This window comes from Gracilinanus agilis, chromosome 3 (assembly GCF_016433145.1).
Source record: "Gracilinanus agilis isolate LMUSP501 chromosome 3, AgileGrace, whole genome shotgun sequence".
Lineage (NCBI taxonomy): Eukaryota > Metazoa > Chordata > Mammalia > Didelphimorphia > Didelphidae > Gracilinanus > Gracilinanus agilis.
Genome location: NC_058132.1, coordinates 114784621 through 114799358, shown reverse-complemented (window position 1 = coordinate 114799358; position 14738 = coordinate 114784621). Strand labels below are relative to the sequence as shown.

Sequence of the window (14738 nt, the reverse complement as noted above, 5' to 3'; positions counted from 1 at the left end):
TTTAGTTTGCATTGTCTCATAAACATAAGCAGGAAAAAATATTTTATCGAAATCAGTTCATAATCTTTCTCAGGAATAATTGGGATCCTACAAACTATTTTTGAATTGAGGGTGACAACATATTATGTTGTCTTCTCATCCTTCAGAGTGGATTCATTTTATTTTTCTCCTTCTATGTCCTGTTCCATACTCATGTTGAATTCAAGAGGTGATGGTAAGTCATTCCCATTTTTTTTTTCATGGAAGCCAGTCCATCTGCCACCTATTCTATCCTGGCAGCAGTAAAGATTGAAGGTATTTTCATTACTACAGGTTTTCAGTAAATCCCTAACTCTTCTTAAGCAAATGTGATCAATTGTAATTTAAAGTAAATGATGGGGGCAGCTAAATGACTCATTGCATAGAGATCCAGGCCTGGAGATGCAATTCCTGGGTTCAAATTTAACCTCAAGCACTTCCTAGTTGTGTGACTGTGGGTAAGTCTTTTAACCTCAATTGCCAAGGTCATCACTTTTATGCATTGGAACCAATATTTAGTATTGATTCTAAGAAGGTAAGTGTAGGAAGGAAGGAAGGAAGGAAGAAAAGAAAAAAGGAAGGAAGAAAAGAAAGAAGGAAGGAAGGGAGAAAGAGAAGAGGCAGGGGAGGAGAAGGGAAGGGAAGCAAAGTAAAGCATGATGAAGAGAAGGGGGAGAGGGCAAGAGGAGGAGAGTGAGAAAAGTTTATTTTTAGTAGAAGGTGACACTTTCTGGGATTATGAAGAAGTAAAAAGGGCAGTCAGGTGGCACAGTGAATGGAGTACTAAACCTGAAATCAGGAAAACTCTTCTTTGTGAGTCACAACCCTGTTTGCCTCCATTTCCTTATCTATAAAATGAGCTGGATAAGGAAATGGCAAACCACTCCAATATCTCTGCCAACAAAATTCCAAATGAGATCATGAAGAGTTGGACAGAACTGAAAAATAATTAATTAAATGTCAACAACACACAAAGCCAAAAAGGGCATCACATGGTAACTTAGCAGATTCAGAGAAAAAAACAACAGATTTTAATTTTTTTCATTATTATCATTATTGCTTTGACTATTAATATATTTCCATTATGTATGTGTATGTTATGTTATACAAATATTTGGTCTATATGATTAATTTTCATTTAAGAATTGTGATAAAATTTTTGAGATAATTTTCATTTTCACTTCAGTTTCCTCTTCATTTATTTGAATATAAGTTCTAAAAACATATTAGTGTGTTCATGTGTATGCATATATGTATATACAAGCATAGAGTTCTAATTCAGTTGTCAAATTATTTTAATTACTTCTGGTTATTTTAAAAACAGAAGAGATAAATCTGTAAATGACAATCCCAGAAGCCTGATCTGACTTTTGACTATACTTCCAGCCAAATGAAGCTATGATGCCTTGGGAAAGAAGTGGTTTAAGTGATTCAGTGAATCATTCACATCCACAACCTAACCCACTTCCTGACCATTTTCCATAAAAAGAGAGAGAGAGAGAGAGAGAGAGAGAGAGAGAGAGAGAGAGAGAGAGAGAGAGAGAGAGAGATTCATAGAATAAAACTCCTAAACTTGGGTCCTAAGTTTTACATAATAACAGAATCATGATTATGAATGTTTGTTCCATTAATAGTCAGGATCAGGGAAGGATATACCTCTCTTAGAATGTAGCTTAAGGGAAGACAGATCCCAAAATGTGAGAAGGTTCTATGCTGCTACTGGGGAGACAGGGAGGGATAGGAAAAGAATGGGCCAGTATTTAAAGTCAGCCATTGACAAGAAGGAAATCTATCCCAGCATAGGCTTCCCCTTAGGGTATGTTGTACAAAATTGTACTCTAATTTTGTTACCCAAAGTAAAAGTCCTAGCTACACAATCCCTCAGGAATAATGAGTCTTTCAAATGATGGACTGGTTCATTTGGGATCATCCCTGCAATTAGCAGATTGAGTATTCTGAATAAAACTCTTTAAGGTCAAGAAAACAACTAAATTTGTGATTTCATTGATATAAAATCCTCCTAGATACAGAAACTTTCTCTGCCAGTATAGAATGGCATTGCCTCTGCATCTTAAAATCTTATAGAGATGCTTAGAACACTGAGAATTTAAGTGTCATGCTCAAGATTACTCAGTCAGAGATGAAGTTTGAAGGTCTTCCTAGCTACAAGGCTAGTTCCCTATTCACTATGCCAGGAAACATCTCCAAGAAGAAACTCCAAAATGCATATTTGAAAACTAGTGTCCCTGGAGATATGTAAACTATATGTACTTCCTAGTTATCCATTAAAAGAGGGATAAACCCAGGGTTTAAAATAAACTAAGATAATGAATAATCCAATGTCATTTTGACTTGAGACTTTTCAGTATAGCTTTTTGGAAATACGAAAACAGTTTGCTGTAGTATATAGGATACTGGGCTTAAAATCAGAAAAACTTGGGTTCAAATCTTTTCTCTTACACTCATTAGCTGGGTAATTAACTTAGCCTGTTATTTCAGGCAACTCTCTAGCGCATATCCACCAAGTTGTAGACAGTGTTGGAGAAAGGTCTAAATTCTTATGCAAATCAATAATGCAAAGCAAATATTGCCACAGGTAATCCATAGAGTGCTTAATGGAGAATTATTAACACATTTGTATATAGGTTCATAAACTAGAATAATCTCTCCCCCAATGGGGTGCTTTAAGACCATATCTTCATGTGGAGGCCATCCAAGTCTTCGAAGACTACGTGACTTGAAAGGTCTGACAGGGTCTAACACACTATAAGGTATTTGAGTAAAGCAAAACAACCAAGCTATAAGGTATTTGAGTATAGCATGACAACCGACAGATAGTATGCCTGTTGTCTAGGAATAAGCATAACTGGTTTCAGGAAGTTCATCTCCAGAAGACTGATCAGCAGATAATGAATGTTTTAGCCATACCAACTCATGGAGGCTTTCAACTAATATATAGGCATCCATTTCCTGTGCTCTAATCCCTTATCATCAATTGCACTCATTGCACTTTTAAGACTGGGTGTACTGCAGATATAGCAAACTCGACTTGTCCTAAATAAAACTATTATCTTTCTGCACAAACTATTTCTCTCAAGGGCACCAGCATCCTTCCAGACACCCACGTTTGTAACCTCATTGTCTTCCCTGCCCCCTCACTGTCCATTAGCCCACATAACCTAATAGTTCCCAAATCTTGCCATTTTTTTCCTCCACAACATCCAGCCCCTTCTAACTCCTCTCATAACCACCATTTTAGCTGAGGTATTTATCATCTGACATCTGAATTATTTCAAAGCTTCCTAATTTGTCTCCCTGCCTAAAGTCTCTTCCCACACTATTTTTCCTACACATAGTTGCCAAAATTATTTTTCCCCTAATGTGCAAGTATGACTAGTCAATAAACTCCCAGAGTTTTCTATTTCTTCTGGGATACAATAAAAACCTGTTTGATTTTTAATGTCATGGTTAGCCTGGGCCCCAGTCAACATTCCAGTCTGACCTTTCTTTCCTCTCCAGTTTAGTCAAACCAGCCTTTTTCTCTGTTCCTTACACACAATTTTGATTTCCTATTTCTTCCCCAGGTCCTGGAATAAACTCCCTCCTCAACTCTGCCTCACAGAATCCCTTATGTCCTTCAAGACTTAATTCTATCACACCTTTTAAATGAAACTTTTCTTTGTCTCCTTACCTGCTGAGAGAAATCACTTCTTGAACTCTATCTAATATTTTTTGGTCTCTATTTTGCATACACTTTAAAATGTGAATATTGCTTTCCCTGACAGAAAGTCAGATCCTTGAAAATGGGAATTCATTCATTTGTATCCCCACGCTCAGCAAAGAATCTGTCCTAAATAAATGTATGTTGATTGATCAATTAAAGAAGGGTTTTGTTGTGCATTGGACAAGAAAATGCCATGCCAATGGGCTTCAATTGCCTTTTGAGGTTTAAAGTATATTCATAGATACACATACCAGTTGAGTAAATCTAATTAACTATTAAATATTCATCATAGGTTATCCGAAAGGGAGAAGTCAGCTGTTGTTGGACCTGTACTCCTTGTAAAGAGAATGAGTTTGTTTTTGATGAATACACATGCAAGGCATGCCAGCTCGGCTCCTGGCCCACTGAAGATCTTACAGGTAAACAAATGGTGATCCCACAATATACAAGATTGTCTTCCAAATGAAATCAACAGGGAAATGCCATATGGCAAAGACAGCAGCTGATTATAACAACAGTGTGTCTCAAATCATTTGGTCTTCCTCAAGTAATAAAGACCAAAATATTAATTACTTTTAAGTTTGGAGAGTGCTTGAAACTTGGTTTCCTATAGATCATAGAATGTTAGGATCCCAGAATTATAAATTGAAAGCTGGAAAAGACCTAAAATTAAGTAATCCAACCAATTCTCTAGTATTCCCTCTGTGCTATTTCACCAACTTGGCCTTTGAATGTTTTATAATGGGTTGATAATGAGATGATTTGCTTTATATTCAATGATTCTGTTTTGGTTGTACACTTATCAAACTCTGTTTCACAAGCTCCTACCAGCATATTACCTTCAATAGTCAGACAATAGTTACAGTTTGCTCAGAATGAAACAATTTGGGGGGGGGGGCAGCTGGATGGCTTAGTGAACAGAGAGCCAGGCTTGGAGATCAGAGGAGCTAAGTTCAAATTTGACCTCACATACTTCTAAGCTGTATGACCCAGAGAAAGTCACTTAACCCTAATTGTCCAGTTCTTGCTATTCTTTTGCCTTGGCACCAATACTTAGTATTAATTCTATGTCAGAAATTAAGGTTTTCAAAAAGCCATTTGCTAAGATGCCATGGTATAAATACAATAGCTTTGTAATATTCCTTTATTTATCTGGGCCCCCACACCCCTACTATTATACACAGTGTCTGTAGGAAAAGTAGGCATTGGTAGTAAAGAACATAAGTAGGTAATACATATGGCTAACAGTAATTCATATCTCTCATACTGCAGAGTCCTGATGTCTTTAATACTAATAATAGTATTTTCACATTGATCTCCTACTCATTCAGCCACCATATATATCTGTGCTGGAAGGATTACTTAGCTTTGCTTCCTGTCTCCTGCTCTTCTGCAATTTAGCTCTTGAGAGCCATGGCTCCCTCTCTCTTGCATCCACAGTGACTCAAAAATCATATAGCTTACTCCTCTGTTATTAGAATTAGAAGAGATTCATGCTTCTTGAGGCTGCTTCTTGTGCCCAATATCTATATGCTTGTGTTTCTTACTAAGCCAATAACTGTCTATAAAATGCCATGGTTCGTTGGTGAAAATTGGGGAAGAGGCACAAAATCAGCATAGGAAGGACAGATCAGTCCATAGATAAAAGCTAAAATTTCTGTAGAATTTAGATAAACCAGTTACGTCGTCTGCCCCACACACTGCTCCACCAATATTTGTTTGTTCTATTCCAAACCATTTGGGCAAAACTCCAAAAGATGAACTATATTCCTATTAGGAAACAGAGGTCCAAAGAGATTAAGTGACTTACAAAGGATTCCCTAGTTAGTAAATGAGAGAAATGGGATTAAAATTCAAGACTTCTGATTCTAAATTGCCTGGTCTCTTCACTGTGTTATGTATTTTGGTAAAAATAGCTGTTTGCCCCTCATTTGTCATTTTAACCATTACATCTGTGAATAAAAATTGTATTGCATAGTAGTGGTATAAATTAGAACTGTTTGTTTTCTTCATTACTTTGAATTCTATGATGTTATATGTGACCCTATTCTATTTCAGAGATGACCATTATCATCTGGCCATCTTTGATTTTGTTGAATCTGAAACTGAAGATTCATTTGTTTTTGGTTTTGTTTTTTTATGAATCCCATTTTAATAGCTCAGCCTGGCTTAGAAATCATTCCTTCAATCAGTTCTTCCACTTGTCAATTCATTTTTTATTCATTAAATAAGAATTTATTAAACTGGCAGCTAGATGGCTGAGCAAAAAGTACATAGTACTTAGAATCAGGAAAATAAGTTTAAGTCCTACCCTAGAGGCTTCTTATCTGTGTGACCCTGGAAAAATCATTTAACCTTCTGTGTTTTGGTTTCCTCACCTATAAAACAACTATAATAATATCACTTACCTCCCTCAGTTCTTATGAGAATCAAATGGGTTATCATATGTTAAAGTTAATCATAAAATACTTTATAAATCTTAAGGCACTAAATAAATGCTAACTGATACTGGTAGTAGTAGTAGCAGCAGCAGTAGTGTTAGTAGTAGTAATAGCAGCAGTAGTAGTAATGGTAGTGGTAGTGGTAGTAGTAGTAGTAGTGGTGGTGGTGGTGGTGGTGGTGGTGGTGGTATTGGCAGTGGTGGCACTAAATAAATGCTAGCTGATACTGGTAGTAGTAGTAGCAGCAGCAGTAGTGTTAGTAGTAGTAATAGCAGCAGTAATAGTAATGGTAGTGGTGGTGGTGGTGGTGGTATTGGCAGTCCTGGTAGTAGTAGTAGTAGTAGTAATATTAGTAGTAGTAGTAGTAGTAGTAGTAGTAGTAGTAGTAGTAGTAGTAGCAGCAGCAGTAGTAGTAATAGTAGTAGCAGCAGCAGTAATAGTAGTAGCAGTAGTAGAGGTAGTAGTAGTAAAGTAGTAGCAGTAGTAGTAGTGTAGTAGTAGTAGTAGCAATAGTAGCAGCAGCAGCAGTAAATGCCAATCAGGTACTAAGGACTAGGATTAAAAAGATCAAAAATAAAGTAATTCCTGCCTTTAGTGGGGCTATATTTAATTTGTTAAACAAAACCTGCCAACATGTCAACAAAAGTTCAATTAGTTCTACTAAAACACAATATATTTACTTCTAAAAATCACTCTCCTATGTAAAATCTCAAAATAAAAAAATAAACATAGAGCTTATGGAGAAAGGGGATTGAGGCAAAACATTCAAAAACTTTGTCAATGATACAAAAAAAGATGGGAGTTTTGAAAAGACAAGAAGCTAATAAGATGGTAGCACAGATATATGTGTACATAGACAGATATATATGTTAAATGATTAAAAATACATAAATGCTGCAATAAAGAGTGGCAGCATCTTAAGGCTCTGGCTGCTACTCAGCCTGTACCCAGATACTCATTGAGCAAGAGGGCTGCCTAGGAGGGCTTCATCTCTAGGATGATGGGCCATGGTTGGGTGAAGTTTGTGGACTCAGACTGGACCAGTCCTCTCCTGTCTTGTTGGACAAAAAGACATGGCACTTTATTTTGAAAAAGACCTAAAGTTTGCTTGTGGAAATGAATTCATAAGCGTTGTAGCCTGAGTTATTATGAATTGTTATCATTTTCAATTCATAATAACTCAGGCTACAACGCTTATGTTTACTGTTTTTCTTACTGTTGAAATCACATATAAACAAACTCAAGATTCTCATTATGCTCAAGTTGTCCCCTAATATATCGGCTGCATTGCAAAATAATTACATTTGAAATAGGCATTATATCAGAATTGACTGCAAAAAATAAAATTTATGCTAGATAAATGCAATACAATTCAGATGGGGATTAATTAAGGGGGGAGTGAGAGCAGCATGCTTGAGAGTTCTTCTGGACCTGACCCTTGACTCAGGAAGATAAATGATTAACCACTCATGGCAGGTGATTGTCTGTGCTCGCTGGTATGAGTTTTGACTACCTTAGAGATAAAAATTTTTCCTTACCTTAGTAATAGTTCTGAAAGATCCCAGTTCCAAGGAATTAGATTATAATGGCTAACTAGCATGTATTTAGCACTTTAAAGTTTGCAAAGCATTTAAAATATTATCTCATTTTACCTAACAATAAGCCTGGAAGCAATGTCCTATTTTTATCCTCATAACAGAAACTAATGTGTCTCACTGGGCAAAATGAGTAAATGTGTGAGGTCACATTTGAACTCAGGTCTTTTTTACTTCAGTCCGGCACTCTGCCTATTGTGTATGGGGATTTTATGGCAAAATTTCAGGCTACTGACTTCATAATTTGTGAAATCACATATTTAAAGCCAGAAGAAGCCTTAGATTTCATTTGAACTGTGCCCATCATTTTGTAGCTGATGAAATTGGTTCAGAGACATAGATTAACTGGACCATGGTCACAAAAATAGTGGTTGAGTGACAGAGCCTAAATTTGAACTAAATTACTCCAAACCATGATATATTTTAGAGAAATTCTTAGAACAAATTGCAAGAAATATCGGTTAGTTCATTTTTGCTTCTCTTTACATCCCTAGGCACAGTGCCTAACTCGTAGAAGGAAGGTAGGGGGCAGAGTGAATAGAGAGCTAGATCTGGAAATCAAGATCTGACTTCAAGCCATTTATGATAGTTCTATGCAAGTCATTTGATTTCTATCTCAGTTTCCTCAATTATAAAATGGAGATAATAATAGCAACCATCTCACAAGATTTTAAGAGTATCAAATGAGATATTTGTAAATCATTTAGTACAATGTCTGACACCTAATAGATACAGCATAAATGCTCTTTCCCTCCTCCACCATTTTAAAAATATTTTTAAATTTTTTTCCACAGTTCCATGATTGTCTCCTTCCCCTCTTCCTTTCCTCCCCTCCTGGAGTTGACAAGTAATTCCAGTGGGTTATACATATATTATCACTCAAAACCTATTTCCATATTATTCATTTTTTGTAATAGAGTAATCTTTTAAAAACCAAAACCCCAAACCATAGACCCATTTAAACAAGTGATAAATCATATTTCTTCTGCATTTCTACTCCAACCGTTCTTTCTCTAGCTGTGGATAACATTCTTTCTCATAAGTCTCTCCAAATTGACCTGGATCATTACATTGCTATTAGTAGCAAAGTCAATTACATTTGATCATCCCACAATATTTCAGTTACTGTGTATGATGATCTCCTTGTTCTTCTTATTTCACTTCGCATCAGTTCATGGAGGTCTTTCCACTTCTTAGAGAAATCAAGCAGTTCATCATTCCTCATAGCACAATAGTATTCTATCACCATCATTTACCACAATTGTTCAGCCATTCCTCCATTGAGGGACATCCCCTCATTTTCCAATTTATTATTTTTTTGCCACCACAAAAAGCACAACTGTAAATATTTGTGTACTGACAGGACAATTCTCATTTTTTTATCTCTCTGGAGTACAAACCTAGTAGTGGTATTTCTCTTCCCCCACCCTTTAATAAATATTAGTTGACTGACAGAATAAAGATAAGAGAATGCCTACTGTCCAGTCCAGTGTGGGTTTTGTCCTGTTAAAACTGATGTTAAGAGACAACATAGGGAATTGGACAAGAAAAATAACCTGGAAGCCAAGAAAACCTGGATTTATGGTCATCCCTTTCCAAAGACTAGCTAGATGACCCTGGAAAAGTTACTCATAGCCCCTGAGCAAATAAGGCAATAGTCTACATTGATAGATACATTCCTCAGCAAGAGCTAATTATAAAATTACAAGCCCAATGCTTCAAGTGCCATAATTCTAGATTCAAAAAAGGTCCTTATTTTTTATTCTCAGGCACTCAGGGAACATATCTAACTCTGGGATGAGAATAATGACTAGATGCAAGATTTCACTAGTTTAGTGAACTTTGCCGAGCCAGGTCAGGGCCTTCTCTCCAGTTTATGAGGTTAGAGATTTGCCTAGAGCAATGGTGTCCAATTCAAAAGGAAATGCGGGCCAATAAACTGTACAAAAGGACTCCTGCAGGTGCATGCTAACTATAAAAATCACATATTAAGTGTCTGCATTTTATTGTATTCTATATATTTTATTAAATATTTCCCAATTACATTTTAATCTGGTTTGGCACTGGGGACTGTTATGGGCAAGGGGAATGTGTCTGACGGCTCCACTAGATCTCCGAAAGCGTATTTGCCAGGTCAAATGAGCAGTGCATTTCAGAGATAAGACTTAGCCCAGGGATTTTCTGGCTTCAAGGCCAGTTCTCTAGCATCCCCTATGCCATATTGCCTTGTAGCATCTATTAGAATAAGGTTCAAATGACTATATTTAGAGGCTTTCTTTTAGAGTCCTAGCATGTCATTTCCCAGACAGTCATTCTACTTCCATAGTCACTCTATAGGTGTTGTGATACCTGGGAGTACAGACTTTTTTTTTCTTAAAAAAAATTTCAGTTTGCTTCACTATTTTCATGTGTTTTTCTCACTCACATCCAAGACTTCTGTGCCATAAAATGCGTTAAGGCTAGGTGGCTCCAAGTTAACCAATTCAACGATAAAAGAGCTTCGAAACATTCCCTCTAGGAAATTTTGTATGGAGGAAGTTTGCATTTCTATGGATCGCACATATATGTGCGTATAGAATGTAGCCTTACATCAGAGATATTGTGGGTTTGATTCTAGATCAGTATAATAAAGCAAGTCACATGACCTTTTTGGTTTCCCACTGAATCATAAAAGTTACATTTCTACTATACTGTAATCTATTAGTGTGCAATAGTAATATATCTAAAAAATGGAAATGCCTTAATAAAGAAATACTTTATTTAAAAAAAAAGAAATACTTTATTGCTAAAAAATGCTAACATCGCCTGAGCCATCAGAGAGCAGTAATCTTTTTTGCAGGTGGAATATCCTGCCTCAATGTTGCTAGCTGCTGACTTTATTGGGGGTGCTGACTGCTTAAAGGCTGGGGTTTCTGTGGCAATTTCTTAAAAGAAGACAACAATTAAGTTTGCCACATCAATTGTCTTCCTTTCACTTGAACACTTAGAGGTCATTGTAGCATTATTAAATGGCCTAATTTCAATATTGTTGTACCTCAGGAAATAGAAAGGACCAAAGAGAGGGAGAGAGGTAGGTGAACAGCTTGTCAGTGGAGCAGTCAGAACACATACAACATTAATCAATTAAGTTCACCATCTTATATGGTCCGTGAAACCCCCAAACAATTAGAATAGTAGCACCAAACATCACTGATCACAGATCACCATAAGATATAGTAATAATAATGAAAAAGTTTGAAATACTGTGAAAATGACCAAAATGAGACACAAAGACACAATGAGCACTTGCTATTGGAAAAATGGCACTGAAAGACTTGCTCAACACAGGGCTGCCATGAGCTTTTGATATGTGAAAAATGCAATATCTGTGAAGCATGATAAAGTGAAGCACAATAAAACAGGGTATGCCTGCATAATATTTAATTAAATTTGTTCATCACAACAACCTTATTTCATAAGTCACCCAACTGGTATGCCCATTTAAAGAAAAATAAAAGAGAGAAAGAGAGTCTCAGAAAGACTCAAAGATATTCTTAGAGTCACACAGTTGAAAAATAGAAGTAGGATAGGAACTCAGGTCTTCGTATCCTACTCTTTTCATATTTTATGTCAGATTTTTCTAGAATTTCTTCTTTTTTGACACTGATAGTGTATCTATTTCTCGATGTATAAGTAAGTGTGTCTTTTTTTTAATGGTAAATCAAAAGTCATTTCTACTCTGGGCTCTTATAATTGGAAGCTATAGCCATGGTCATTTCTATTGAACCAGAATCTCTTCCCAACAGTATTCTCTCTGATTCACCTGTGGCTCCAAGGCTTTGCTCCAAAAGAGCAACCACATCCCTCCCTTCCTGCTGCATGTCTGCCAGGTGTATCTGTTGACAGAAGTCTTTCCCCAGCACCCACAGTGAGAGCACATTGCTCAAGGCTATGAGCCTGTGAATCCTTAAGATGTTTTCTTGTGCCTTCCTGGTTGGTTTGTAATGTCCCTACATCAGCTCATTATACAGTTCCTGTTTGAGGAGCTTTTGCTTAGCCTAGATTACCTGTGGGATTTGAGCCTTCATTAGGGTTTTTGCTTGTTAGCTAACTTGAAATAATTTTCTTTTACATGGGATTTGGAACCAGCTGATATTATGTAAGGAAAAAAGCAAGGAAACAAACAAAAAGTTAAACCATGAATCAGATTTAATGTTTCAGATAGTGAGAGGTTGACACACAAGTTTCTATATGTATAGGTAAACATATATACTTGTATGTGTGTATATGTACCTGTAAAATGTGTGTATGTGTATATATATATATATATATATGCACATTTTCATTTAGATTTTAATCTAACCAGAAATATATATGTATATATATTTCTGGTGAGGCTTTATATAAATTAATCCAGATCAACAAATATTGATTAAGCAATATATATCCTGGGGATTGAAAAACAATGCCTACCCTCAAAGAGCTTATATTTTACTGGTTGGGGAAGGGTGGAGAATAATACATCCATAGCAAAAAAAAATGTTTACAAGGGAAATTCAAGAGATTGAAAGAGAGATCACAGAAAGTTAGAGAATCAGGCAAGCTTTATGGAGTAACACTTGAAGTAAACTTTTGAAGGGAACTAGATATTCTAAGAGATAAACATGTAAAAGGAAAAGTGATCCAGGAATGGAGAACAGCCTGTTCAAAGGTACAGAGAGAATCTAAAAACAGTGATTTTCAACTCTTTCAACAGCTGCATCTGAAATATAGAAACCTGTGTTTTTCAACTAAAGATGGAACCCATTTATAATTAAAGTGAATTTCCAACTATTACTTTGAAGGATGAATAATGGACCCTGGTAAAAGATTTGTATTAATAGAATTTGAAAAAGAGTAAAGAATCAGGTGACTCCAAAGTCTGGTCATCCAGACTTGGAGTCAGGAAGATTTGATTCATGTCTCATTTTTGTTAAATTAAGGTAAAAGTAGCAGAAAAAAAAGTTTATTTTTGTAAAGCTTTTTGCAAACCTCAAAGCACTATCTAAATGCTAGCTCACATTCATTACTTTAAATAATTAAATCATTTCTCTCTCTCAGACTTGATCAAATTAGTCAAATTTTTATCAAGCTCCTGAATGTTATTGCTAAGATCTGAGAGGGATAAGAGAAATATCTCCACCCTCTTCTCCCATATTTGTGAATTTGCCCAAAACACAGCATTCAGCAACTTAGCAAGCACTGATTAAGTTCTGTACTGACTATAGAGAACTGTGATATATTTAAAGGGAGATTAAAAAGAACGAATAAAATATGATTCCCACCCTCATGAAACTTTTGTTCCAATGAGGGTTTGGCACATATACAAATAGCTGACTTCACACAGTAATGTATGCTAAGAACATCCAAGCAAAAGCAAAACAAAGTGCTATGTGATATAAGAAGGGAATGACATTGTCCAGATGGGAGTAGAAAAAGGAAAGAAAACTGAAGGAAAATGAAGAGTATCTAATGAATGCTTTTAGGAATGGAGTAGTGAAGGGCTTTGAGTCTTTGACATATGAAGATAAATTTAAGAAACTAGTACTTTACTATACAGAATTGAAAAGGATCATAATTGTCTTTAAATATCTTGATTCAAAGGCCAGGACCAGGAGCAAAGGGTACAAGTTTTAAAGAAGCAAATTAAAGATTAATAGAAATTTTTTTTCTAATAATTAGCACTATATATAAATTGAATGGGTTCCTTGAGAGTTAGTTGTTTACCTTTTCCTAGAAGTCTAGTAGAAATGGAATGACCATTGTTAAGTTATAGTAAGGATTCCTTTGTGTAGGGGTTAGACCAGATGTCCATTTATGTCCCCTCTAACTCTCAAAAATTTGTGTTGCTGTGGTTGAGATGTTCTAGGATGGGTAGGAAGGAATTCAAATAGCAAATGTTCTATTCCCCACTCTCCTACCAAGAGCCAGATCAGCTTTATAAAACAGGTATGATCAACTCTAACACTTGAAAACCCAAGAAAAGAGAGGAAAAAAGGAGAGCATACCTCAAAAAATATTTCAATAGGAAATGTTATGAGAAGAGAGAAGTATGTTTTCCTCCACCTTCAAATAAATAACACAAAATGAATCTTATTTTTGATAAGTGATCAATACAGAAACCATGAAATGTGGTTCTGACAGACAACAAATTTAATTTGTCAATGAGAACTTTCTGTTTCTCTCATTGAGCTAAATGCTTTGGGATCAGAAAAGAAGCCTTTCTTCACGAAGGTCAAGATAAGAGGCTGGTACTGATCAAAGAAAGGAGACGGAAAGAAGGATCAATTACCAACAGGGTGTTACTATCAACTTTTCTTAAAATTTCAAAGCTCAGTTTCTCTAACTAGGTGATTTTAATTTCAATTCTTTTCCCTCTTTGGTTCAACTTTTCCTCAATACCTGAATTCTCTCATTCTCTCTCTTTTATTCTCTCTCTCTCTCTCTCTCTCTCTCTCTCTCTGTCTTTCTCTCTCTGTCTCTCTGTCTGTATGTCTCTCTGTCTATCTCCCCCTTTTCTCTCTGTCTCTTTCTGGTACCTCAGTGCTCTATAAACAATATAAAACTTAAACCACACTTGCTAAATTACTGAAGGCTAGGTCTATGGCAAATATATGGGTGGAAGAAGAAGAAATATATATTTATGTAAAAGAGAGAAAAACAAGAATAAGACCCAGTTGGGGGAGCAACTAAAACCAAGCCTAGAGAGAAGAGATCCTGGTGCAAATATGGCCACAGACACTTACTAACTGTGTGACCCTGAGCATGTCACTTAACCCTCATTGCCTAGTCCTTACCACTTTTCTGCCTTGGAACCAATACATGGTATGAATTCTAAGATGAAAGATAAGAGAGGAGGAGGAGGAGGGGAAGGAGGAGGAAGAAAGAAGAAGAAGAAGAAGAAGAAGAAGAAGAAGAAGAAGAAGAAGAAGAAGAAGAAGA

General features: G+C 36.1%; 1 protein-coding gene across 1 annotated transcript in view; it reads left to right on the top strand.

Moving 5' to 3' along the window:
• GRM5 (glutamate metabotropic receptor 5) overlaps positions 1-14738 on the top strand; it is a 620904-nt gene that overhangs the window by 479068 nt on the left and 127098 nt on the right. Inside the window, exon 7 of the mRNA XM_044668936.1 lies at positions 4035-4161. Coding sequence (XP_044524871.1) covers positions 4035-4161 — 127 coding nt within the window. The remainder of the gene's footprint in view (positions 1-4034; positions 4162-14738) is intronic.